The sequence below is a fragment of the Pelodiscus sinensis genome, chromosome 1, assembly GCF_049634645.1.
Source record: "Pelodiscus sinensis isolate JC-2024 chromosome 1, ASM4963464v1, whole genome shotgun sequence".
Classification (NCBI taxonomy): Eukaryota; Metazoa; Chordata; order Testudines; family Trionychidae; genus Pelodiscus; species Pelodiscus sinensis.
In genome coordinates, this window is record NC_134711.1 from 297951222 (window position 1) to 297975790 (window position 24569).

At 45.5% G+C, this 24569-nt stretch overlaps 1 protein-coding gene across 4 annotated transcripts in view; it reads right to left on the reverse strand.

Annotated features, from left to right (window-relative positions):
• Nucleotides 1–430: 430 nt before the first annotated feature.
• PDS5B (PDS5 cohesin associated factor B) overlaps nt 431–24569 on the reverse strand; it is a 254198-nt gene continuing 230059 nt past the window's right edge. For 3 of the 4 annotated variants that reach the window (XM_075919194.1, XM_006134209.4, XM_075919195.1), the window contains exons 31-35: nt 23326–23431; nt 14785–15233; nt 14582–14683; nt 8915–9056; nt 431–2963 (exon numbers count right to left, since the gene is read on the reverse strand). In XM_075919194.1, coding sequence (XP_075775309.1) covers nt 2928–2963; nt 8915–9056; nt 14582–14683; nt 14785–15233; nt 23326–23431 — 835 coding nt within the window. In that variant the 3' untranslated portion in view covers nt 431–2927. The remainder of the gene's footprint in view (nt 2964–8914; nt 9057–14581; nt 14684–14784; nt 15234–23325; nt 23432–24569) is intronic. The other variant, XM_006134210.4, reaches the window with a different exon arrangement.

Sequence of the window (24569 nt, forward strand, 5' to 3'; positions counted from 1 at the left end):
GAGCCATGGGGGGCCCAGGCTAGTAGATCTTGTGAGCTCCAGTCATGAGGGGGACAGTGAAGGGGCTAGAGCACCAGTGAGGGCTCCCCAACACTTGGGGGGGGGAGGGAGGAGAGCCCTGAGGGTCAGATCCAGACAAGCCAAGGGCCGCATCCATCCCCTGGACCTGAGGTTCCCTACTCCTGGTTTAAGATCAGGTTAGAGAAGCACCTGTCATGGATAGTCTAGGAATACAAATACACCTGTCAAACATTCATATATTTCCCAATTTATGAGTAGAATTAAGAAGAGCCATTTATATATTTACATTCTCAAAAGGTGGTGGTAGAAACAAGGAAGAACTGTCAAAAAACAAGTTACAATAAACTGGCCACTAACAGCCAGATCTGTAATTTTGGAAGAACTTCATACTGGAACTTGTTACAGTAAGTTCATTTTGATGTTTTAATGTAAATACAATACATTTTTATAAACTGAACATTATCATTGCAGAAGAGCATGCTAACTAAATGTTAGCAATTTATATTTTTATACATAATTATTATAATCTACTGAAGCTACTGTATGCAGATTTCAATATTAGTACATAAAATACTCATTTTACTTATTAGGAGATGAGGATGAACCCAGAAAAGGTTTGAATATCAGAATGTCATATCTGCTGCACCTGTTTTCCCAAGAAATAACGAATTACATGTTAACACAAAAAATAAACATTTAAATTGCAAAACTAGACTTTACATTTACAATAATATTTTATGATCCGTTGCACACCTATATGAAATGAAATTTTATCTAATTGTGCTTATGGACATATAAACAACTGTCCACAGCAGTTTGAATACCAGTTTTTCATATTTTGTATAAAATGGACTGAGACATATCTTCCATAAGTGTTTTCAGTGCAATTCTGTCAAAGAAGAAAATATAATGTTAACTTTAAATTTTTTATTTTATAGATAAAAAGCTTGCATTTGCACTGCTGAAGTGTAAATATGCCATTCAGGTAAGCTGTGCTAATGAAAATCTCAAGTCGGTCACTTAAACCAACTGCTCTTATGGGCAGGAGCTCTCCCGTACTCATAGGTATAACTTTAGAATAGCTGAATACTGGAAAAAACTCAAGCAGTGATAGAATCTACTTTTAAAAAAAGTTTTCAATGAACAGAAATTTTAAACTGAAAAAAGTACAAATAAAACATTCAAGTTTCTTATGATGTAGTCTGGAACCTGGCAAAACTATGTTTCAACATTATCATTCTCTCTCTCATCCCTATACCCTATGTGCTATCTTGCAAATATAACTTTAGAACATATTGCTTTGATGGGCTATATGAAATTGCTCCATTATTCAGAGATAAAGATTTAATAAGTTAGAAACTGATCTCTTTCATATGTCAAATGTAAGGAACTAGAGGGAGAAGTGTACCTGAAATTATAAAAAAAATGTGCTTGGCTAAGCTTAAAAACAACAAACCTATACATTTTGGTTCAAAGACTGTTTGTAAAACTGCAAACAGGATACTGCCCCCATATTTTTTCCTCTGTTCTTTGTAGATTACACCTGACAAGCAAAAATTCAACAACTCTACGGTAGCACTAAATAAAAGCGAGCTTCATTCAATTCATGAATACCTGACTGTAAAACCTACAGCAGGTTATTCAATGACAATTTAGCAATTCATACAAAAAAATTGGCTCACAAAAAATAAGTACAATAAAATCTTGATAGAAGATTCTTTCATAAGGCAACCTACCATAAACTACTGCTAGATACAAGTTTCAAAAAAAAAAATTACATCTGATTTTCAGCACATTTTTCATAAACATGCAACTCACTATAAAATACAAAACACTTGGCTCTCAAGAACAGCTTTATAAAGACACACTGCATCAATAAAATTTTTTCCTTTCTGATTAACTTTACATTGTAATAAGAACAGTATTTTTACTAATGTTTACATATCAGATTTCATATTATAATGTAGCAATAATTTGCTCTGTGTGAACATAATATTCAAGAGGAAATATCTATACACATTAACATACTAGACTATTAAAAACTTATTCAGTTACAGAATTTTATTGATACAGTAGATTAATAAAAACTGATGGGCAAGATAAAATGGATAGGGTATTCAGTACATTATTTAATAACACATTTTTAAAATTAAAATATTTTAAATCCTTTCTGAATTTTCAATGCCATTAGAAGTCCAGAAAAGCCTGGCATCAATACTGAGTGTAAAATGAATCAGACAACTTATTTCACAATTTGCATCTGTTGTATTATACTACTGGATATTGTTCACTGGTAAAAGAAAGTAATACAGCACTCTGACGACAAATGGGTGCTTAAAAGTTAACTCTAGATTAGATACACAAAGGAAACAAGGATAATTCCTTTTCTCTCTCCCCCCGCCCCCAACAAATAGTGGCAAAAGAAAATGGCACTATTTATTCAACTGATTTTTTCCACAGTTAAATGCCAAGGAGAGTAACAAATACGAACACTGACAGATATTGCTTGAGATCCAGTCTAACAATTTTTTTTCTTTTTTTAATTCAACAGATCTAACAAACAGTTGGGCACTGTCAGTTTAAAGCCACTGATAAAAGCTATACAAGCACTTCAAAAGTCAGAAACATTAAAAAAGGGCTATTTACAACTTTCTTCTTTAGTTCATGTCTACAAAGGCAGCGCACATTACACTTCACAAAAATCCACAGTTAATGATATCAACATGTGTGTGGCTAAAGCTTGTGACGTAGGGACTGCAAACGTAGGGGTAGTAAATGTAAAGTAAGTTTTTGTCTTTCTTCAGAAACCCCATTTTGTGCATCAACAGCTTCACTGAGCCTCAAACTTCAAATTATGATCATTCTTCAAAGCTTTCACCTTGGAACATGGATAATTCCATGCTTCCTCATCGCCTCTCTCTTTTGGAAGTTCTGCGACGTACCTGTTATTTAAAGAGATAACCAATAGATGCATTTTTAAATTAGATATTAAAAATCATTTTAAAGAAAAGCTGCAAATACATTATTTTGAAAAAAATAATGTTAATGTATTTATGGGAAAATGCTGATACGGACAGTGAATTTACACAGTTCTTCATAAGCTATAAAATAATATATTTATAGGAGTTCTCTAGGCTTGTCTCGTAGTAGTACTAAATACAAAAAAAAACCCAACCCTCTTTTGAGAGATACCAGTCACCAAAAACTGTAGGTGTGCAATACTTGCAATTGGCACAAACAGTAAATTATTAGTCCAAGTATTTTCAAAATGAAGCACATTATAAGTACTTGGTATTCTTACTAATACTGTATTTTACCACACACAAACACATGTAAACAATTTGAAGGTAAATTAATTTCTGTAAAGTAGGAAGCAAAGAGGAAAATAGTTTTTTGTGGCAAGATTGTGCATTTTGGCTTTCACTTTTGTAACTGTTGAAAAACACTATTTATATCTGTTCCATAGTATGGAGGCATTGTTTGCAGCTCCCCAGTTCACACTGTGATTTGCAGTTACATGAGGGATTAAATCCTGTGGTTAGATTAAAATGTTAGTCTATCAATCCTGAATTAAAAAAAAAAAATCTAGAGGTAAGCAGGAAAGGATAGCAACTGATGTTTCCGAAAAGTTAATCTTTTGAAGTTTGAAGGAACTACTCATCTTAGTGTATCAGAAATGTCAAAATGTTTAATTTTAGGGCATTATTTGGCATATGCCTGAGCCATTGCAATTGTTCACTGCAGTTGTTGCTCAGGTCATTAATTATAACTCCGATGAGGCATCACAGCAGCTCAGGCACATGTTAAGATTAATACTGTCTTGAAACAAAATTTGTTTTGTTTTTCCCTATGGAAAATTGAAAGCGTCCATCAAGAATCAGCAATTTTTCCATACAAAATTTTAATTTAGCAGAAACCATGTTTTTCACTAAAAAATACTTATGGAAAATTGTAACCAGCTCTACTTAAGTTCATCTTGAGGGCCACTATTACAGGAGTGGCCAACTGGTTACGGGCAAAGAGCCAAAATAGTGGTGGACATAGCACAAAGAGCAGAGGGGAAAAAGTTGTCGAAAAAAAGGATGCTGCCCCTTTAAATTAAAACTCTGTTTTGGCTTTTTGGCCACATCAGGCTCCTGGCAGCCAGCTTGCCAGCACCATTTTACTTTGCTGCACCGGATGGCTCAGCACAGGGAGCACCCAGTGAGCACAGGGAACCGGGAGCAGCTCTGCGAGCTTGCGGGGGGAGGGCATGCTTCATGAGCCACACTGTGCGTGGTGAAGAGCTGCATGTGGCTCGTGAGCTGAGGGTTAGTGCAGGGATGACTATTAGAAAAAACTGTTACTTACCTGCGTTACTGTTGTTCTTTGAGATGTGTTGTTCATGTCCATTCCATGTTGGGTGTGCACATGCTGCGTGCACACATCATTGGAAGTTTTTCCTGTAGCAGTATCTGTTGGGCAGCAGGGGAGTCCTTTGGAGTGACACCACTATACCGGCTAATATATACCTCTCCTGGCCCTCCATCCCCTCAATTCCTTCTTACTGGATTACTCCGAAGAACTGGAGGCAGGCAGGATTTGGAATGGACATGAGCAATACATCTCGAAGAACAACAGTTAGGAAGGTAAATAACAGTTTTTTCTTCTTCAAGTGATTGCTCATGTCCATTCCATGTAGGTGACTCCAAGGCAGAAACCCTAGGAGGCGGGGTCAGAGTTCTAACTTTCTACTGATTGAAGGACAGCCCTACCCAAGGCTGCATCCTCCCTAGACTGATGACCCAATGCATAATGATTGGTGAAAGTGTGGACCAAAGACTACGTGGCACCCCTACAGATGTCCACGATAAGGATCGAGGTTACAAACGCCATAGAACAGGCCTGTGCCCTAGAGGAGTGGGCTGTGAGGGGAAGGGCTGGCACCCGGCCAGCTCATAGCACTCCCTGCTACATGCGGTAATCCAGGAAGAGATCCTTTGCACAGAGACTGGCTGCTCCTTCAACTGTTCTGTATCACAACCAACAGCTGTGGGGACTTACCAAGGAGCTTTGTTCTTCTTAAATAAAAGGCTAAAGTTCTCCTAACATCTAAAGCATGTAACACCTGTTCTTTACCTGATGCATGGGGTTTGGGCACTTCCAGTTCTGACAGGTGGCAAACAGGTCCAAAAGGGGAAATAATAATCTGTGGAAAATTTGGAGTACCACATCTCCCGATAGACCACTCGTGGCAGGAGAAGGACCTGCTCAACCAGTTTGCCAGAGTGTACTGGGATCTCTGGAGATAGGAGGCAACTGGATGAATATTTGCCCCGATGCACAGTTCTTATAACTGAAGAGCTTTCCGATACAGGGAAGGGAGTGGGACCCACCCAGCCTGTTGATATAGGAGACTGCCGATGTATTGTTGGAAAGGATGAGGATCGTCCTCCCCGAGTCGAGGGAGGAAAGCCACACAGGTGAGGCAGACTGCCCACAGCTCCCTGACATTGATGTGCGGGAGGGCGTGGGGGGAAGGAGGCCGAGGAGGAAGTGTCGTCCCGGGACTACATACCTTGCATCCACATGTCCCCAAGGTGGGCCCCCCAACCAGTGTCTGATGCATCTGTCACCAGCTGGAGGGTTGGCAGAGGTCTGGAGAACAGGACTCCAGCACAGACCACCTCCTCCTGAATCCACCGGTCCAGGGAGCAAAAGACATCAGGAAGAACTGTTACCACTCTGACCCACGGGTGGAAGGACAGGTTGTGTGTCCGCACCAGCTACAAATGCAGTGGGTGCATGTGGCGCCTGGCATGTAGGATGACGTAGGTACATGTGGCCATCGGACCCAGAAGGCGCATACACACCCTGGCCATTGGGACCTCCCACATGGCTTGAATGGCTGCCTTGACTGCCAGGAAACGAGACCTGAGGGAGGCAAGCCCTGGCTGATGTAGCGTCCAGGTTGGTGCCCACAAACCATCACCTGGGTGGGAACCAGGGTCGACATACATTCAGGAGCAGCCGCAGCTCCCGAAAGAGGTCTCGCACTAGGTCAATGTGAGCCTGCACTTGCTCTGAGGAATGGCATCAAAGAAGCCAGTGCAGGTAGGGGAACACCTGGACCCCCCCGCTTCCTCAGGGTGGCGGCAACAACTCCCATGCACTTCGTGAAAACCTGGAGGGCCATAGAAAGGCCGAAGGGGAGGGCCATAAACTGGTAGTGATGCTCGCTCACCATAAAACAGAGGAACCACCAGTGATGTGATGCAATAGAAATATAGAAGCAAGCATCTTTTATATTGAAGGCAGCATACCAATCTCTGAGACTTAGGGAAGGGATGATGGATGCCAGGGTTACCATCTTGAACTTGGCCTTGGCGATGAAGGCGTTGAGGTCCCTGAGGTCCAGGATGGGTCGGAATCTATCCTTGACTTTGGGAACCAGGAAGTGCCAGGAATAGAAGCCCCTGCCCAAGAACTCTTGGGGAACCGCTTCAGTGGCCCCTAGAGCAAGGAGTTGAAGAACCTCCTCATGGAGGAGATGCTCATGAGAAGGATCCCTGAAGAGGGATGGGGCAGGTAGGTAGGAAGGGAAAGTAGGGAGGGAAGGAGATGGTGTACTCCCTTCCTACCATTTCTAGGACCCAACGATTTGAGATAATGGATTCCCAGTCCTGGCAGAAAAGGAATAAGCAGTACCTGAAAAGGGGGAGATTGAGGCTGGTAAGCTATCTTTGGGATTACCCCCAAAACCTTTGGCGGAGCCCTGAGGGCTTGCTGGGCCGGCCCTGACCCTCATCCTGGCTCAGGAGATCCATTTTCTTGGCATCCCTACTCTTTGGAGTAGTGCCCAGCTGGCCCAACCTCTCGCTCACTGCCTGGGCAACCAAAGACCCTGAAGGCGGATGGAAGAAGAGGAGCTCATTCCCCTCCTGTGCCACAAAGTATCTCCTCTCGATCTTTTTATCCGTAGGCGGGATAGAGGCTGGAGTTTGTGAGAGTGTCGTGATCTTGGTCATGGTCTTGTTAATGGGTAAGGCCACTCTGGTAGGGGTGTTGGGCTACAGGATGTTGACCATAGGGTCTGAGTCCTCTGACACCCTCTCCGCCTGGACCCCTAAACTCTGGGCTAGGTGACGAAGGAGAACCTGGTGAGACCTCAAGTCCATGGAAGGCATGGATGGGAGAGATGCACTGAGAGCCTCATCCGGAGAGGAGTATGAGAACCCTTTTGTACCCGCTCCCTCACGATTGCAGGCCTGTGAGAGTGCCTCAGAGGCCACAGATGAAGCCATAGTAGTGGGCTGAGTGGCAGGGGCACCCCTCTCAGAGGGTCTTGGGGAGACCTGGCCCAGAGGAAGAGATTGCCCCGATGTAGGGGATCGAGCAAGCAGAGTTGCAGAGGCAGGGGCCCTAGGCCCAGAGACAACTTACTCCAATTTGGAGGGACCCATACTGGTTGTAGGCCCAAGGGGTTAAAAAAAGGCCACTAAGCTGGGACCTGCATTTGTGGGGACCAGGATTGTGTAATGCTGGCACCGGGGCAGGCTGGGGCCATTGCTGCCGCTGCACAGGTGCGCTATGGTGCTGTGTCCAGTGACAGAACCTGGACTTGGCGCTCCTGGATGATCACACCGACTCTGCCTCCGAGTCAATCGAGTACTCTGATTTCGACCAGAGTGGTGTGATGGCAGTCACGGCCAGCGATCTCCCTGTGGCATGACAGGACAGACTCTGGCTTGCCTCAGTGCCGGTGCACCCGGTGGGAAAGGACCCTCGAGTGCTGCACTCAGTACCACCTGAAAGCCCTGTACTGGTGCTGATTCTGGTGCCAGCTCATGGGCCGGGGTGGAGGTTGCCACTGGTGCTAAGACTGGAGGCAGTGCTGCACCAGGGACTGGAGTGGCAGCTATAGGCATCAGAGCGGTGCGGTGATGTCCCCTCACTTATGGGCCTGGGGCAGTGTGTGCTGGGGCCGACTGTCCTTGTGCCGAGGTTGGGGAAGAGGACAGCTCAGGTCTCTTGCTGTCTTAAAGGTCTCAGGAATAGAGGGCTCTGGGAAGACCCCCACCAGAGGTCTGGGTGCAGCACTCGAGGGTGCCATGTGCCCCAACTGAGAGCGCACGGAGGGTACATGCTTCGAGGGAGACCTGCCCCTGATAGGTCTCTTCTTCTATGGCATCGGGGACTGAGACCAGTGTCAAGGCCTGCGCGACACCAGAGAGGTGCATGCGAGTGGCAGGATGTCTCCCGCATTGAGCCTGGTGCACTCTGGATCACCGGAGCAGGGTCGGACGCTGGTATTGGCACAAAGCCACCTCTATGAGAATGATCTTCAAATGGGATTCTCTCTCCCACTCTGTGTGACTTGAAAGCCTAGCAGATCTTACAGACCTCAGACAAATGGGTCTCACCAAGGTACTTAAGACAGCATGAGTGAGGGGTCTCCACAGGGCATATGCTTCTGGCACGTCTCACAGGGCTTGAAGCCTTGAGGCCCAGGCATGCCCCATTGGCACACAAATACTTAAGAACTAGATAAGAACAATGAACTGTGAAAACCTGAACTAAAACACTACGGAAAAACTGCTAAGAGATGCTTGCAGAGCAAGAGCACATTCCAATGACCGTCATGAGCGGTAAGCAGGAACTGAGGGGGCAGAGGGCCAGCAGGGGTATATATCAGCCGGTATAGCGGGGTCACTCCAGGGGGCTCCCCCGCTAGCCCAACAGATACTGCTAAAGGAAAAACTTCCAATGACGCATGCACAGAATGCATACACACCTACATGCAATGGACATGAGCAATCATTCGAAGAAGAATGTAAATTTTTGCTCATCAACATTAGGCATACAGGGAGGTACCATATAGCTCTCAAGAACACATATCAAACATGTATCTTACGCTGATTGTGGAAACTTCCTCTTCCTCCATTATTTCTTCTTGAGGAATGTCATCACTGACAGGAGAACTACTCTGAAATAAATCCATCTCTTCACTAGATTCATTTTCTTTACTTGCTGCTTGTTTAGTGCGTCCAGCACGACTAAAATTAAAAAAAAAAATTCGTATACACCAATATACTGTAAAAAAACCCACAAGCTTTGCAAGGTAAAAGTTTAGCCTTCTAAACAGAAAGCCTTTTAAAAAGCTGTTCTTAATTTGCTTCCTGTACAACTTATACCATAAGTATCCACCTTCTCAATAGAATATCTAATCTAAATCTCCCTGGGCTGCCCATTAACTCTTACCCTATCCTCTGTGGGCATGCAGAACAACTGATTGCCATCTTCTTTATAACGACTTTTACTTAGCATAACTGAAGACTTACCAGGTCACCCCCATTCTCCTTTTCTCAAACTAAACATGCCCTGTTTTTTCAACCTAAGTCAGTTTTTCTAACATTATTTTTATTGCTTTCATCTGGAATCCCACCAGCATATCCATATTTTTCCTAAAGTGACACCAAAATTGGACACAATACACCAGCTGAGGCCTCACCAGTCCCGAGCAGAGTGGAACAATTACCTTCCATGACATACATATGACAATACAGCTAATACATCCCAGAATAACAAGCTTTTTTTTCCCCAACTGCACCACACTGACACACATTCAATTTATGATTCCCTATAACAACTTGGCTCTTTTCAGCAGTACCACAACCTAAACTCATTTTTCCCATGTCAGAGTTGTCGACTCAATTTTTCCTTCCTAAGTGAAGTATTTTGCATTTTTCTATTGAATGTCATCTTAACTCACTGATTCTCCAATTTGTCAAGGTCCTTTTGAATGCTAATCTTGTCCTCCAAAGTGCTTACAGCCCATCCCAGTTTAGTGCTATCCACACGTGTGTTCTCCACTCCATTATCCAAGTCATTTCAGAAAATACTGAATAGTATATCTAAGACACACTCCTGCAGTCCTCACTAGATACCTCCTCCCAGTTTGACAGTGAACCATTGATAATTACTCTCTGAGTATGGCCATTCAATCAGTTACATATTAAGTTGATATAATTTGTATCAATTACACAATTAGTTGATAAGGAAAGGCACTCAGACCTGGCTCATGCCGGGTCCAGAAGCTATTCTTGCTGTGGCTCTGCAGTTTACATGTAGTAAGAACTGCCCTAGTTTTTACTACATTTGAAATAAAGAGCTGTAGCAGTCCCGGCATGAGCCAGGCTTGCTCAGTCCCGGCTCACGCCGGTGAAGGATAGAGATGTTAAATTTCAATTAATTCTGCTAATTGAATAGCCGATGTAATTTCCATTGACTACTCAATTACTTGATAAGGGGGCACTCGCTATCTCCCTGCACCTCTCTTTGGAATGTACAAGATCTGCCCGCAGCTCCTGTAGATTTCAAAGGGAGAGCCCAGTGGCTTCCTGCTGCCTCTCTCCATTTGAAATGTACAAGAGCCACTATCAGCTCTTATAAATTTCTAACGGAGAGAGGCAGCAGAAACCTGCACCAGAAGGGGAGGCAGAAGGAACCTACTAGGGATATTAACTATCAGTTATTTTACTAGTCAAGTAGTTAATGGAATTTCCATCGACTAGTCAATAGGCACTTGTAAATTTCAAAGGAGGAATGCGGAACTCCACGTGAAGCTCGGGGCCAGCAGGAAGTCCCACTGACTCCAGGCTGCACCCCCACAGGGCCTCTTGTGCATTTCAAAGAAGCAGCACAGCAGGAAGCCCAGGATCAGATGGGGAGTCTTGGGTCAGTTAGGGACTCCCAGCCGATCATGAGCTCTGCACTGCATTTCAGTGGAACCCAGGATCAGCTGGGGACTCCCCAGCTGATCGCGGGTTCCGCATGCATTTCCCCAAAACCCGGGGTTAGCTGTGCTGCCACTTTAAAATACCCTCTCTCCCCCCACTCCTTTGCTGCTTCTATCTGACAGAGGCAGCAAGAGGGGGGGAAATCAATTAGTCGACTAACTATCCAATAAGAATTTGCTTATCAGATAGTTGTCTAGTCCTTAACATCCTTAGAACCTGCACCAGCGGGGAATGTAACAGTCCCGCTCATGCCGGTCCCAACTGCTGCTCCTCTCCCTTTGAAATGTACAAGCGTCGCCTGGGACTCTTGTACATTTCAAAGGGAGAGGAGCAGCAGTTGGGACCGGCATGAGCGGGACTGTTTCAATCCCCGCTTGCACTGTTTCCCCTCTGCCCAAGGCCAGCCCACAACATTTTGGCACCTGAGGCAGGGAGCTCAAATGACGCCCTCATGCCACCATTTCTCCTGCCTGCCTGTTATGTCTCTTGTGCCCTCCGTCCTCCAGCACAGCACTCCACCATCTCTGTGGATCTGGAGCAGAGAGAATACATATGCACCAGCAGCAGACACAATCTTCTACACTCTGCGTCCTAGTGGCATTCCCCCCCCCCCACAGTCTGGCACCTGAGGCGGCCGCCTCAGTTCGCCTCGTGGTAAGGCCAGCCCTGCCTCTGCCTTCCCTGCCCCCTGTGAAGACAGTGCTGGGAGGAACCAGCTTTTAAGCTGGCTCCACTCAACACCAGCTCCTGCCCTCCTTACCGTCTCTCTCTAATAGAGGCAGCAAGGGAGGGAGGGAGAGTGATTAGAGGAGTTCCTACTTGACTACCTAAGAAACAAATGCTTATTGGGTAGTTGACTAGTCACTTACATCCCTAGTATGGAATGTACCCCTGCTGTGGCTCTGCATTGTAAATGTAGTCAGAACAACTATGTTTAAAATGCAGAGATGCAACAGGGGTAGGTCCTGGACCCAGCACGAGCCAGAACTGAGTCAGGGTTGCTCAGTCCCGACTCATGCCCATTCCACCAGCCCCTGTTCATGGGTGGTCCCAGTGGGGAGCTGGAACCCCTCCACTGACGGGGGATGCTGCGGGAGCAGCCTGTGTTCATGTGCAGCTCCTGTCCACGTTATCCGTGAACATAGACTGCTCCGGTCGCAGACCCCATTTGCGAAGGGTCCCAGCTCCCCACTGGGACCTACTTTTAAGCCCCAGCACCAGCTTCCCTCCATAGCAATGTACCGCCCCAAGCACGTGCTTGGTTTGCTGGTGCCTAGAGCTGGCACTTAGCAGGCGCACATAAGTGCGCCGGCGGGCACCATGGCACCCGCAGGCACCGCATTGGGGACCACTGCACTAGAGGTTGTGAGATTGCATCAGCTAGTTCTTTAGGATGAATTTCATTAAGCCCTGACAACTTGAATACATCTAACTTATCTAAATATTCTTTAGTCCAGTGTTTCCCAAACTATAAAAGAATATGGGGCCTCAGCATGCCTGCTGGCTGCCAGCAGGGTCGGCCTTAGGCCGGTTCGGGCCCCGCGCCTCTGAACCCGGAAGTGCTGGCGAGTTACAGAGCCGGGGGCCCTGCTCCACCAGCTCTGCCTGTTGCGGGCGCGGATCCCCTGCGCCCGTCCTCCCACCCTGCCCCCAGAGCGTCCCTGCCGTGCACGGCTCCTCCTCACCGCCTGCTGCTGCCCATGTGTGGTGTTGCACGTAGGTGGGGAGGACACCCGGGTGTGACGTGACATCACTGCCCGGGATCACGCTGGCTCCGGCGGCCTCCGGCCCCGCAACGTGGAAGGCAGAAGGTAGGGAATGGGCTTGGGCGGAGGTGGCGGGCTTGCGCGGAGGAGGAGGAGTGGAAGGAGAAGGGGCTTGGGAGGGGAAGGCACCAAGGGACAGGGTGCAGGAGAGACACACAAATGCCAGGGGGCCAGGTGCAGACAATGAGGGAAAGGGCAGGAGGTGAGGTGTCAGTGGGAGGAGGGACAGGGTGATGCTGGGAGAGGAGAGGGGAAGGGCATTGGGGGCTGGAGGAGGAGGTGCTGAGAGAAGGTTTGAAAGAAGGGGTGGGCATGAGAGAGGTGGGGATGGAGCAAGTCATGTGTGAGGGCACAGAGGGGCAGGATGTGATGAGGCAGAGAGTGCTGAGGGGATAGATATCAGGGAAAGAGAAGGCAAAGGGGGCAGGGGCAGTAAGGGAAGGGGGAGGCACCAGGAGGGTGCAGGGCTAAGGGAAGGTGCAGATGCCAGGGGATTCTGGGGTGAGGAGGAGGGGAGAGCTGGCCACTGGAAGCAGCACTGGACAGGGGAATCGGGGCAGGCTGGGGAGATTGGGGGGCCGGTGGAAGCAGGGCTGCCTGGGGGTGCGAGGTTGGGGGCAGGGAGCTGGCCGGGGAAGAGGGGGGAGTGGGGCGAGAAGAAGTGGCCACCAGAAGGAGGGCTGGATGTGGGCAGCAAGGCTGGCCAAGGGAGATTGGGAGGAGAAGCGGGGGGGACCTGGCTGCCCGGGAGGGGGTTGGGGGAAGTGGGGCTGGCCAGAGGCGCAGCGAAGGGGGATCAGGGGGGAGGAATCAATCGGCCTGCGGGGAGTGGGACTGACCCGACCATATGTAGATCTTAGGGCACTGCCCCTGTTCCCCCCCCTTCCCGCCCGCAAAGCACAAAGCATGAGTTAGTCTGGCCCGGGGATTCTATTGTCCGTCCCCGTCCCCCGCCCCACACACACACCTCGAGTAGTTGCGAACTGTCTGGCTGGTAGACACACTCATGCAGCCTGAGCACATTTACCAGCCAGGCAGTTTGAAACTACAAACGGATACATCTAGTAATACAACTTACCTAATGAGAAAATACCAGACATGTTATATGTCTGGTATTTTGTCAGTTTGTTTTTTATTTGTTTATATTTTTGGGCTGCAAAAAGCAGTATTGGGAAAAAAAAAAAGGTTCCAACTAAAGTAAAAAGTTTGGGAAACCCTGGTCTAACCAGCTTTCTGTCTGTCTTACAGTCCATTTATTCAACCCATATTCCTTAACTTGCTGGCGAGAATATTGTGGGTGACCATATCAAAAGCTTTGCTAAAGCTGGCACTGGGGGTTTTGGGAGGACCAGAAACAACTTATTTGAATATTCATCATTTGATTAATTAATATGCAAATGAACATTACCGGTCCTCCAAAAGTTCGTGAATGGATTTACTGGTCCCCGTGTCAAAAAGTTTGGGAACCCCTGCTTTAGTCTGTTCTTTTTCTATTTTGGCTTGCTTCATTTCCCCCTTGTTGTTAATATTGTGTTGAGCAATTAGTCATCGCTAACTTTTTTTAGTAAAGAATGAAACAAAACAGACATTCTACAAGCCAGCCTTCCTGATGACCTCAATCTTTAGTTCTCCTTCTCTGGCAAGTAGAGGACCTTGAGAGCCACAGTTTGGCCACCTCTGTTCTATACCAATATTCTAGTAATCAAACTTATCCCATCTAGTCTTTGATAATAATAATAATTCATCTTATGTACTAATATCTCCAGTTTTTCCTCGTTATTCCCCATGTTCCTGTCATATATAGATAGATAGATAGAGAGATAGATAGAGAGATATAGTCAGAGCTTCAAATATCTACAGTTCTACAGATAACAGAAATGAGGCAAACTACATACCCTAAGACCTTCAAAATGGTAACTGTAGACTATAGCACATCTTTTATACAAAATATTAACTACTGAGACTGTCTCCAAGGAAGACTAGATGAAAATTCAGGTGGTCATATTCAGAACTTACACTTTTTTTTGCTGTGATGGTGGTGTTTTTGGTGGTCTTCCTCGTCTTTTCTGTGGTGTAGATGGTGTTGATTCAACTGCACTAGTTTCAGATGGTTCTACTCTGTTTTGAGGGAAGATCCAAATTGCAAAGTATCAAATTATAATTAATATCCAAGGGTTCTGTTTTTTATTAAAGAATGTTCTTTATAAAAAGAGACATACCTTTGTTGTGTTCTTCTTGGTGTCCTGTATTGCCTGCCTTTTGGCTTCTGTTCCACATTTTCACTTTGCCCTTCCTCCTCTTCCTCCTCCTCCTCCTCTAATACTGATGCTACAGGCATTGCTTTTTTTCTGCCCCTTTTAGATGTCTTTACTGCTGGTTCTTCCTTTGGCGTACCCCCAGTTGGTGCTTTAGGAGGTCGTCCTCTTCTTCCTCTCTTTGGTGGACTGTTTTGTTCATCCTCACTTTCTAATATATCTTCCTTTAGCCTCTTCTCCTCTGACCATTGTGGTTCATCAGATTCTGAAACAACTGCAGCTCTCTTCCTCCCTCGCTGACTGCCTCTGATTTTCTGTTCTTGCCCCAATTTATTCAGGTCATCTATACCCAACTTCTCTTCTGAGTCTGTGATGGTTGCTTTCTTTCTACCTCTGGGTTTCTCTACCTCTGACTGAAAAGACAGATTAAGTTACTTTTTAATGAAATCTTGCAATGATTTTATCTGTTTAAATAAAGTAACTTACAATCCATGAAGAAAAGTAACATGGCATTTTTTCACCATCAACAAATAAAGCCTAAAAGTAAGCTAAAGGTATTAGAGTAAGATCTTGTCCCACACTTGCAAAATACAGAAGTTGGCTATTACCAACATGTGATGACTTCCTCATTTGGATTCTCATTTGTAAAAATAGGTAAATAACTGGATAATTAAGCTATTATAAAAATACCTATAGTCCCATTCTTTAATGGACAGAGGACCAAGACAGAATATCTTGCTCGATTTGATACAGGAAGATCTTGCAGAAAAAGGTTACTTAAAATTATATGTAAATTATGTTCTCCAAATAGTTATTACCAGTTTCATACTTTTGTGTTGTGTTCAGCATAGCTGAACAATTACAATGCTTGATCTCCCTACCTATACACAAGACTATATGATATTTTATTCACCCCCTCTCACAAAAAGGAGCACATTCCAAAATTATTACATCATTTTACACAAATAATTTATAGTTAGGAAACAAAAATCATAATATTGCAATGCAACTACAATGCTTAAATACATACTCAGATATGCTCTGTCCCCATCTAGTTGAAAGCAGACATATCCATCGGTATTTCTTTCAAATACAGATTGGACAGCTTCTTCTCAAGCTACTCTGTGAGAACTTAATTTAGTAATCACAGTTTATGAAGAAAAGATTCTGCTCCAGCAGCCTATCTTTGCTCATGAAAAATGTGGACAGTCCAGTCAATGAGCAGTAGTGGTCAGAAAGAATAAAGAAGCCTACAGAAGAATATATTAACTAAAAGAAAATATTAAAATAGAAATAACTGATAAATTGAACCATAACAACGTAAAGAACTATAGAATCATAGGACTGAAGGGTACTCAAGTGGGCATCTAGTCCAGTTCTGTGTGTTCATGGAAAGATTAAGTGTTATCTAGACCGGGGCAGAGGGCAAGAGAGGTCCTGTGGGACAGATCCTGCCCGCAGCCACCCGGCTACTCCCTTGTCCCCAGCCCAATCGATACCTAGGATTGAGGTGTGTGCAAAGTCTCCTTCGTCACCAGGGGAACACTGCACCAGAGGGAACTACCAACTGCTCAAAACAGCTGTCAGTTCCTCCTAGGCACCGCATGCCCCAGGCAGGGTGGGGGTAGGGGACAAGAGACTTTGTGCACTCTCTCAGGATGAATCTCAGAATCACGTAGACTTGCTGTTCCTGCAAGCCCTTGCACTAAAGCAAATGCAGCCACCAGTCAATCCTGTGGACACAGTGGAATTAAAAGTCCATGAGAAGCACAGACTAGTGCAGGCCTGGGCAAAATATGGCCCACAGGCCAGATCCGGTCTGCCAAGCCATCACATCTAGCCCGCAGACGCTGCAGGGAGCCTCAGGCAGGCTCCCTGCTTGCCTCGTGCCTCACCTCACGCCACTTAGAAACAGGAGTCCAGGGAAGAGGGGGGATCACGAAGTTTTAGGAGCTGCTCCTGCCCCCAGCACAATCTCATTGGTTGGTTTCAGGCCAGAAACTGGCCAATGGGAGTTGCCTGTTTCAATAACAGCGAGCCACGAAGCACAAGGGGCTCCAGAGCACATGGCTGTTGCCTGTGTGGGGACAGGGTAGGTGCCCTAGCTCACAGCCCAAATGCCTGCACCCTCTCCTGTACCCCAATTCCCTGCCCTAAGTCATAATCCAACCCCCTGCACTATAGTCCAGAGCCCCAGATCACAAATGCCTCCTTCATCCAAACTCTCTCCCTTACCCCAAGCTCCCTTCTGCACCCAAACCTCCATCCCAGACCCCGCACCTCCTCCATTAATATAATGGAAGAGTGCAGCCCTTGATCACTTTACAAATTCTTGGAGTGGCCCCCCCATCAAAAATTATTGCCCACACCTGAACTAGTCGGAATGCATTGTAATGTGGTTATGGGATGATCAGCAGTGACCGAAGAACTTGCAAATGCACAAGGCCATGTTCTTGAAACTTTGTGAATGGCTTTCCCCTGCCTTGAAGCACATGAATACCAGAATGGGACCCGCTCTGACCATAGAGAAACCTGTGGCAATAGCCCTGTGGAAGCTTGCAACTGGTTAGTTGGGAAATTTACAGCGGGGGCTGTCATTACACAAGTAACCAAAGCGATCAATACCATTCTGCTACAGAGGTTGTGGCTCTGGGAAATATGGAAATCACAGTGGATGGCTTGTTTGCGATGGGGTTCCCAAACTGCAGTAGGGCTGTAGATAGAATGCACATCCCCATCTTAGCCCCAACCACTCTTGTCAAGAAGTACAAAAACCGCAAGTGATACTTCTCTATGGTGCTGCAGGTGCTGGTGGATCACAAGGGCAGTTTCACAGACATCAACATGGAATGGAATGGAATGGAAAGGAGCAGTTCAAATACAGGCTGAACAAGTGCAGAATGGTGGTTGAATTTGCTTCTGGACAGTTAAAGAGAAAGTTTAGGAGGTTCTGACTAGGTTGGACATCCATGAACACAAGATTCCCTTTGTGGTGTCAGCCTGTTGTGTGTGCCATAATTTTTGAAAGAGCAAAGGGGAAGATATCTGGCAGAGAAGGGGGCTCAGGCAGTGCGCCAAACCAGGGATTTTGAGCAGCCAGACACCAGTGCGATAAGGAGAGCACAGCATGGGCAGCACAAATCAGAAAGGCTTTGAAAGAAGTTTTATGAATGGTCAGATTTGAGACTCATGCAAATTGCTCTCAACAAGTGCCCCTGCATTCACTATGTTTGCCGGTAATCTCCCACCACTGCAGTACAAACAAGGAAGAGACTATTGTTCAGAAATCATGTTTTATTTAGAGAATACAGCAGTAAAATAAAAAGTCCATGGAGGAAACGCGAAAGAGAAGGGATCTCAAAAATAACAAGAACAGTTTTTCCCAAGGTCCTGGAGGTTAAGGCTGCCCTTGAGTTCCCCCACCTCCTGTGCCCTGGGGGACAGAGGTTATGGGACCGGGGGGGGAGGAGGGGGGGACGAAAGGGAAAGAAAAGCTATTTTGTACAGGGTGGATGAGGTTCGGGGAGCAAGGGGATGTGCTCTAGGCATGCAGCCAGGCACTCCACTACTTTCATCAGGGAGGCAAAGATACTGTCCTGTTGCCTTGCCTGCAATTCCCTGCATGCTCTTTTCTGCCGTTCAGCGACCCTATCCTGGAGTTTGGTCCGCATCTCCTCCAGGAGCATATTCATCCAGTCCATTTGCTCCTGGAACATATCTTCCCTTGACCATTCTTACCTGCAGATCTGCACCAAGCGGACAGTTGAGGAAGTATGCAGAGAGCTGGCTGCTGTTCCCACTGTAATGAAAAGTTACAAAGGCACACTTTACAGGAGATACATTGTGTTAAATCTAACTCTAATTTGTTAACATACTGTGAAGGTTTCTGCAAAGGCAATGTACAGAATGCTACATGATCCTTTAGGACCCAGGGGGTGCTGGATTATCAGATATGCCGGACTATAGGAAGGGGGGCTATGAGGGATCTGGGGTGGGGTGGGGGGGATGCCACCCCAGACCCCTCATAGCCCTCCCTTTTGATAGTCCGGCTCTGCCCCAGGCATCCCCAATTCAGCCGCTGTTGGTCAATTTCAGCAGCGGCTGAATCAGGGATGCCTGGGGCAGAGCAGCTGGGGTGCTGCCGGGTTAGTCCCGTAGCGCCACCCCTCGGCGCTGCGGGACCAACCCGGAAGCACTCCAGCTGCTCTGCCCCCGGCTTACCCAATTTCAGCTGCTGGTCAGTTTCAGCAGCGGCTGAATTGGGGAAGCTGGGTGCAGAGCAGCTCCCATTGTCCGGCTGCCTGGAGCACTTGCGGGTTCCCGATGGTGCTGGACCATCACGAGTGCCGGAGCATTGGATGCCGGACCAATGGAGTTTTACTGTAGATGTGTTCTGTGCAAGGCCAAAGTTTTGCTTTAAATCAATCACTGTACAGCAAATACACGGAGTTCTCAAGGGAACCTCTGGGCTTGCACAGAAAGGCATGGTAAGGGACCTACCAAGGCATGATCTTGTAGGCAGGTGTGAGGGAGAAGGGACTGTGTCTGTCTCATATGGTTTCCTGGGACAGTGCTACTTTCCTAGTGTGTAGGAGCCTCCACGTAGGGGACGGGGTGGGGCAGGGCAGCTTCCCTCTGTGTCTGACACATGAAGCATCTGAGAGAGAGTACTATCAGCTTCCCCTTCGTCCAGGTTGCCATGAGAGATATCAGTCTTCTCTGAATTACACAAGTGACAGGGAGTGGATGCTGACTCAATGTGGCCAGAAACTTGGGCGTAATGCTGTATTGCTTTGTGGTTCAATGTTGGAGGATGTCCTACCATGGAGGACGGAATAAGGCTGGCCTCCCCAGAAACCTTGTGAGAAGGATCAAAGAATTCCTATCTGAGAACTTCATGGAGATGTGCAAGGAGGACTCCTGCTCTGTCTCCAGATACTTTAACAAATGGTTCTGGAACCCATGCACTATGTAGGCACAGAGCATGCCGCACATCACACCCAACTGCCATAACCCACTTTTAGTAAGAAAAAAAAATTATGAACTCACCAAGTGCCCTCCCTGGGATCAGTGTTCAGCTGCAAGACATCCTGGGACAATGGGACTGGTTCCAACGTGATAAAAAGTTCTTGGTGCATGCTGATCAGCAATTCTCTTCCTCCTCTTCCTCTCCCTCTGCCATCTTGCTGTCCTCCACGCTGATACAAGGAGTTTTTTGCCGGACTTCACCATTAGGCTTGAAAAGCTGGTCAGGGCCCCCCCTAAAATCACATGCAGCTGATCGTAGAGCCAGCATGTTTGTGGTGATGCACCAGACCATCTGTTCACCTCCTTTGTCCTGTGGTATAACTGCCTCATCTCCTTTACTTTGACTCTGCATTGCAGGGTGTCCCTGCACTATTCTTTGGACTCCAGGCAGTTTGCAATTTTGGTGTAAATGTCCACATTTCTTTCACTGGTGTGAGCTTGGACAGAATGGATTCCTCTCTCCACGCCTCGATGAGGTCAAAATTCTCTCTGGTACGCCACACTAGCACTCTTCTGTGACCCTAGGGACTGAAGCTCATAGCACTTAAGTATTAGAAGTCATGGCCATGTGTACTGCCTGCTTTGAGGTGTGCTCGCAAAGCTGGACACACAGGAAATGAAATTCAAACTTTCCAGAGGCTTTTCCTCTTCACCTGGAGAGCAAGTTCTGGCCAGAGCAGGGCACTGTGGGATGCCTCCCAGAGGCCTCAACTTTTGCCAATGCTGCGTTTATGCTACCATAAACTCAATCATACAAGGTCAGGAATTGCGTTACTCCTCATGAAACCTGGATTATCAGATTTTGACTTCAGAGGACCTTATGGTCAATGAGATGGTTTGACAGTGTGGATACATTGCTTAGAAAATTGACTTTATTCAGGTACATTCGGTGTAAACTCTTAGTGTAGACTGGCCCAAGAGAGAGGGGAAGAACGGCAGAATGTGGAATAGATATGTGCAACAACTAAAAGAACAGCTACAGAAAGTTTAGTGGTGCTGACACACCACTGGTGGAGGAGATGGATCAGTCTCAGGGTGGATACTGGCAGCTGGCATGGCTCCAGAATTGCTTCACCCTTTCTCCCATCCCTCCCTCCGTGATTCTGGAGAAGCGTTATGCTGTTCTGGATATGGGAGATAAGGAATCACCCCTAAAGCAAAAGAGAAGAAGCTTTGTACCCCCAAGGCTGGGAGATCTGCAGCCACCACTGCTGAGAGGAAGTGTAAGGTAGTGATGGTTAGAGACTCTCTTCTGAGGGGGATGGAGGCACCCATCTGTAATCTTGACATGTCATCTCGGAAGGGGATGCCTGCCAGGGGCCTATATCCAAGACGTTACGGAGGCACTGTCGAGGATTATTCAGCCCTCTGACTACGACCCCACGCTACTCATCCATGTGGGCATAAGTCAGGCATGTCCAAAGTCCGGCCCGGGGGCTAATTGCGGCCCGTGTTCCGGTTTAATACGGCCCCCCAGGTAATTTGGCAATATCTATCTTTTATGGCCCCCAACGAATCCATATGTATTGAGATGAATACATTGTAAAATCTCAGTTAATGTCAGTTGGTCTAAATCAGTTATAAATATATTTGTACACAACATGTATACTTGGTGTTATGTTTCTGTTCATATTTTTTGAACTTAAAAGTTGACAGACAACCTTTATTACCAATAATATGTAATGTACTTTACAATGTTCCTGACATATTTCAGCTTCCTGGATTTTTTTTTCATCTGGCCTTCAGATATGAAAGGCAGAGTGATTTAACACCTGTTTAGATTTGTCATCCATGTGACGAAATGAAAAGTATGCCGTTTGCAATAAACTTTGCATAAAATAGTTAATTTGCGTTTAATTTTAATGGTTCAAAGAATGTCAGGCAAAATGGTCGGCCCTCACGCATGTTCACTTCATCAAATCTGGCCCACTTTGAAAAAAGTTTGGACACCCCTGGCATAAGTGATTCTGCAAGGTGTGACCGCAGAGCTCTGGAAGTAAAAGTGAAAGAGTTTGGAGCAGAGGTGGTATTCTCTTCAGTCCTTCCTTTTGAATGTAGGGGCCCAAGCAGAGACAGGTGAATTCTGGAGTTGAATGCCTGCCTGTGAAGATGGTGTCGCCAGGAAGACTTTGGCTTCCTTGACCATAGGATGCTGTTCCAAGAAGGACGACTGCTAAAGCAGTGATGGGGTTCACCTTTCGGGGAAGGGGAAGAGAGTGTTTAGATTCAGACTGTCTGACCCAGGGTATGTCTAGACTACATGGCTCCGTTGATGGAGTCATGTAGATGAGTTTACTAGACATAGGAAAATGAAGCGGCGATTTAAATAATCACCACTTCATTTTCATCAAAATGGCTGCCGCGCTGTGCTGATCAGCTGTTTGGCAGCACAGCGGGGCAAACTGGACACGTTGCGGTCGACAAGGGAAGCCTTTGTCGACCGCTCCGGTAAACCTCATTTCAACTGCCAAACAGCTGATCAGCACAGCGCGGTGGCCATTTTGATGTAAATGAAGCGGCGATTATTTAAATCGCCGCTTCATTTTCCTATGTCTAGTAAACTCATCTACATGGCTCCGTCGACGGAGCCATGTAGTCTAGACATACCCCTAGTGAGGAGGGCTTTGAACTAGGTTTGATAGCGGCAGGTGACCAAAGCCCACAGGTAAGTGAAAAACATGGAGACCTGAGAGATGGCTCAGAAATGGAAGAGAGCATGGGGCTATAATATAGTAGTAAATTTAGAGAGCTGGTAGAAAAACTACTAAGTAGAAAACTAAGTAGAAAAACAATTCAAGAGAGTTGGCAGTTTTTTAAAGGGAATTATTAATGGACCAAAAGCAAATTATTCCAGTGAATAGGAAAGATAGGAAGTATGGCAGGAGACCATCTTGGATCAACTAGGATATCATAGATGATCTAAAAATCTAAAAGGACTTAAATATTCTATTTAAGACTAATAAAAATCCATGCCAGGAATATGTACATGAAATATCCCTCTTATTTTAAAGACATTAGATAAGGGGTGCATTTTCAGACTTCTTAGTAGGACTTACTCTCTCAGATAGCCAAACCAGTCCCCATAACTAAATCAAACATATGGTCAAACCTACAGGAGTTGACCTTGATCTGCTTGGAAATCAAATTTAATCATCCATAGCTGGATTTGTTGTAAAGTGCCAAAATAGCTAAGGTAATCTTTAAGCAAGCATCAGCTGGTTTAGTTAGTAACAGAAAGCAAAGACAACTTACACACATAAAAGAAACAAAGAAACATACATTTAGTAAGGGGGAGCCTTAGTTCTAACAATCACATTGACCACTGTGGACATCATCTCAACTTCATGTAAAAGTTGTAGTTCACAAAACTACACGAGTTAATATTTGTCATAAGGACTATATATGCATATTTGTTCAATGTTAAGTTAAGTAAGTTAAATTTAATTAAAATCTCTGCAATACAAACAAGCAGCTCACCCTTACAAGATCAGAGTCATCCCTCTTGTCAGTTTTCTTTCCTGGTAAAGGTGAAGCCATTGTGAAATCTTCATTTTCACTGTGGTCCATCTCAGTACTGTCGAGCCTGTTAACAGATACGTGTATCATTACTTATGAGGAATGCAGTAACAATTTTAATGCTATTGCTTGGATCTGAACAATCTAACTGGCAGTAGCTGTGTCTCCATAATAAATCTAAAAAACAAGAGCAAACTTAGCATACCTTAAGTATATTCTTATACAGTAACAACTTCATTACAGAATCAGACAGAACTGGACTGCAAACTAAGGATGTAAAACCTCTGTTAATCAGTTAAATGGCTAATGTTTAACCAGTTAACTGACTAAGGGGGATCTGGACTGGGGACTGCTCTAGCCCGGATAGAGCAGCCCGTGGGGAACCTACTTCCAGCTCTGCACTGGACCTGGCTGCCAGCTCCCAGCCCCCACACAGACTGAGGCTGCTCCAGACACCGGAGCAGCAACTATTCACATTCTTTCCTTAAGTTTATGTTAAATTCCTTTAAAAATTCAAATTCTGGAATAAGTATTTAGCTTAATAGCTACATAATACATTAATCAACAAGACTAGAATTCTGAAGACAACTGAGTCCAGGAAAGTTGTCAGTTATTCAAAAATTTGGTTACTGGAGCTGTCACATGGCAGTGTGTCATATCAAAGCATGGTTTGTGACTCTTAGCCAAAACAAAGATGTTGATGGTAAGTGAGAGGTGGTGGAGACTAATATACAGTGAGAATTTTTAAAAATAATAATTGCAAGACTTAAAATTCTTAATCCTGCACCATCTAAATGATGGAATGGATGATTCGTTTAGCTTCACAATTGATAAACATAATAAATGTGTTAAACAAATCAATACTAAAATATCATATAACACCAAAAAGTGAAAGACAGATCTAAAGACAGTATTCTTCAATTACTGAAGACTGTGTTTGGATACTTGCTAGCTGAGTGTAATTTTCAAGCTGGTTTATACAGATTCCAAACTACGTCTATTTTAAGATTGTTGCCCAGTTGAAGAGGCAATTGTTTTATTTGCATATCAGATATTGGAGCAGATTAGAGAAGTCACAGAACAGCATTCTTTACCCTTTCAAAATCCAAGCAAAAACCATGACTACAGTCCTTTTTGGACAAATATGAGTGATATACTGTGCGTGGTTTTTGTTTAACAGTGTGTGAACACTATGGCCCAATGTG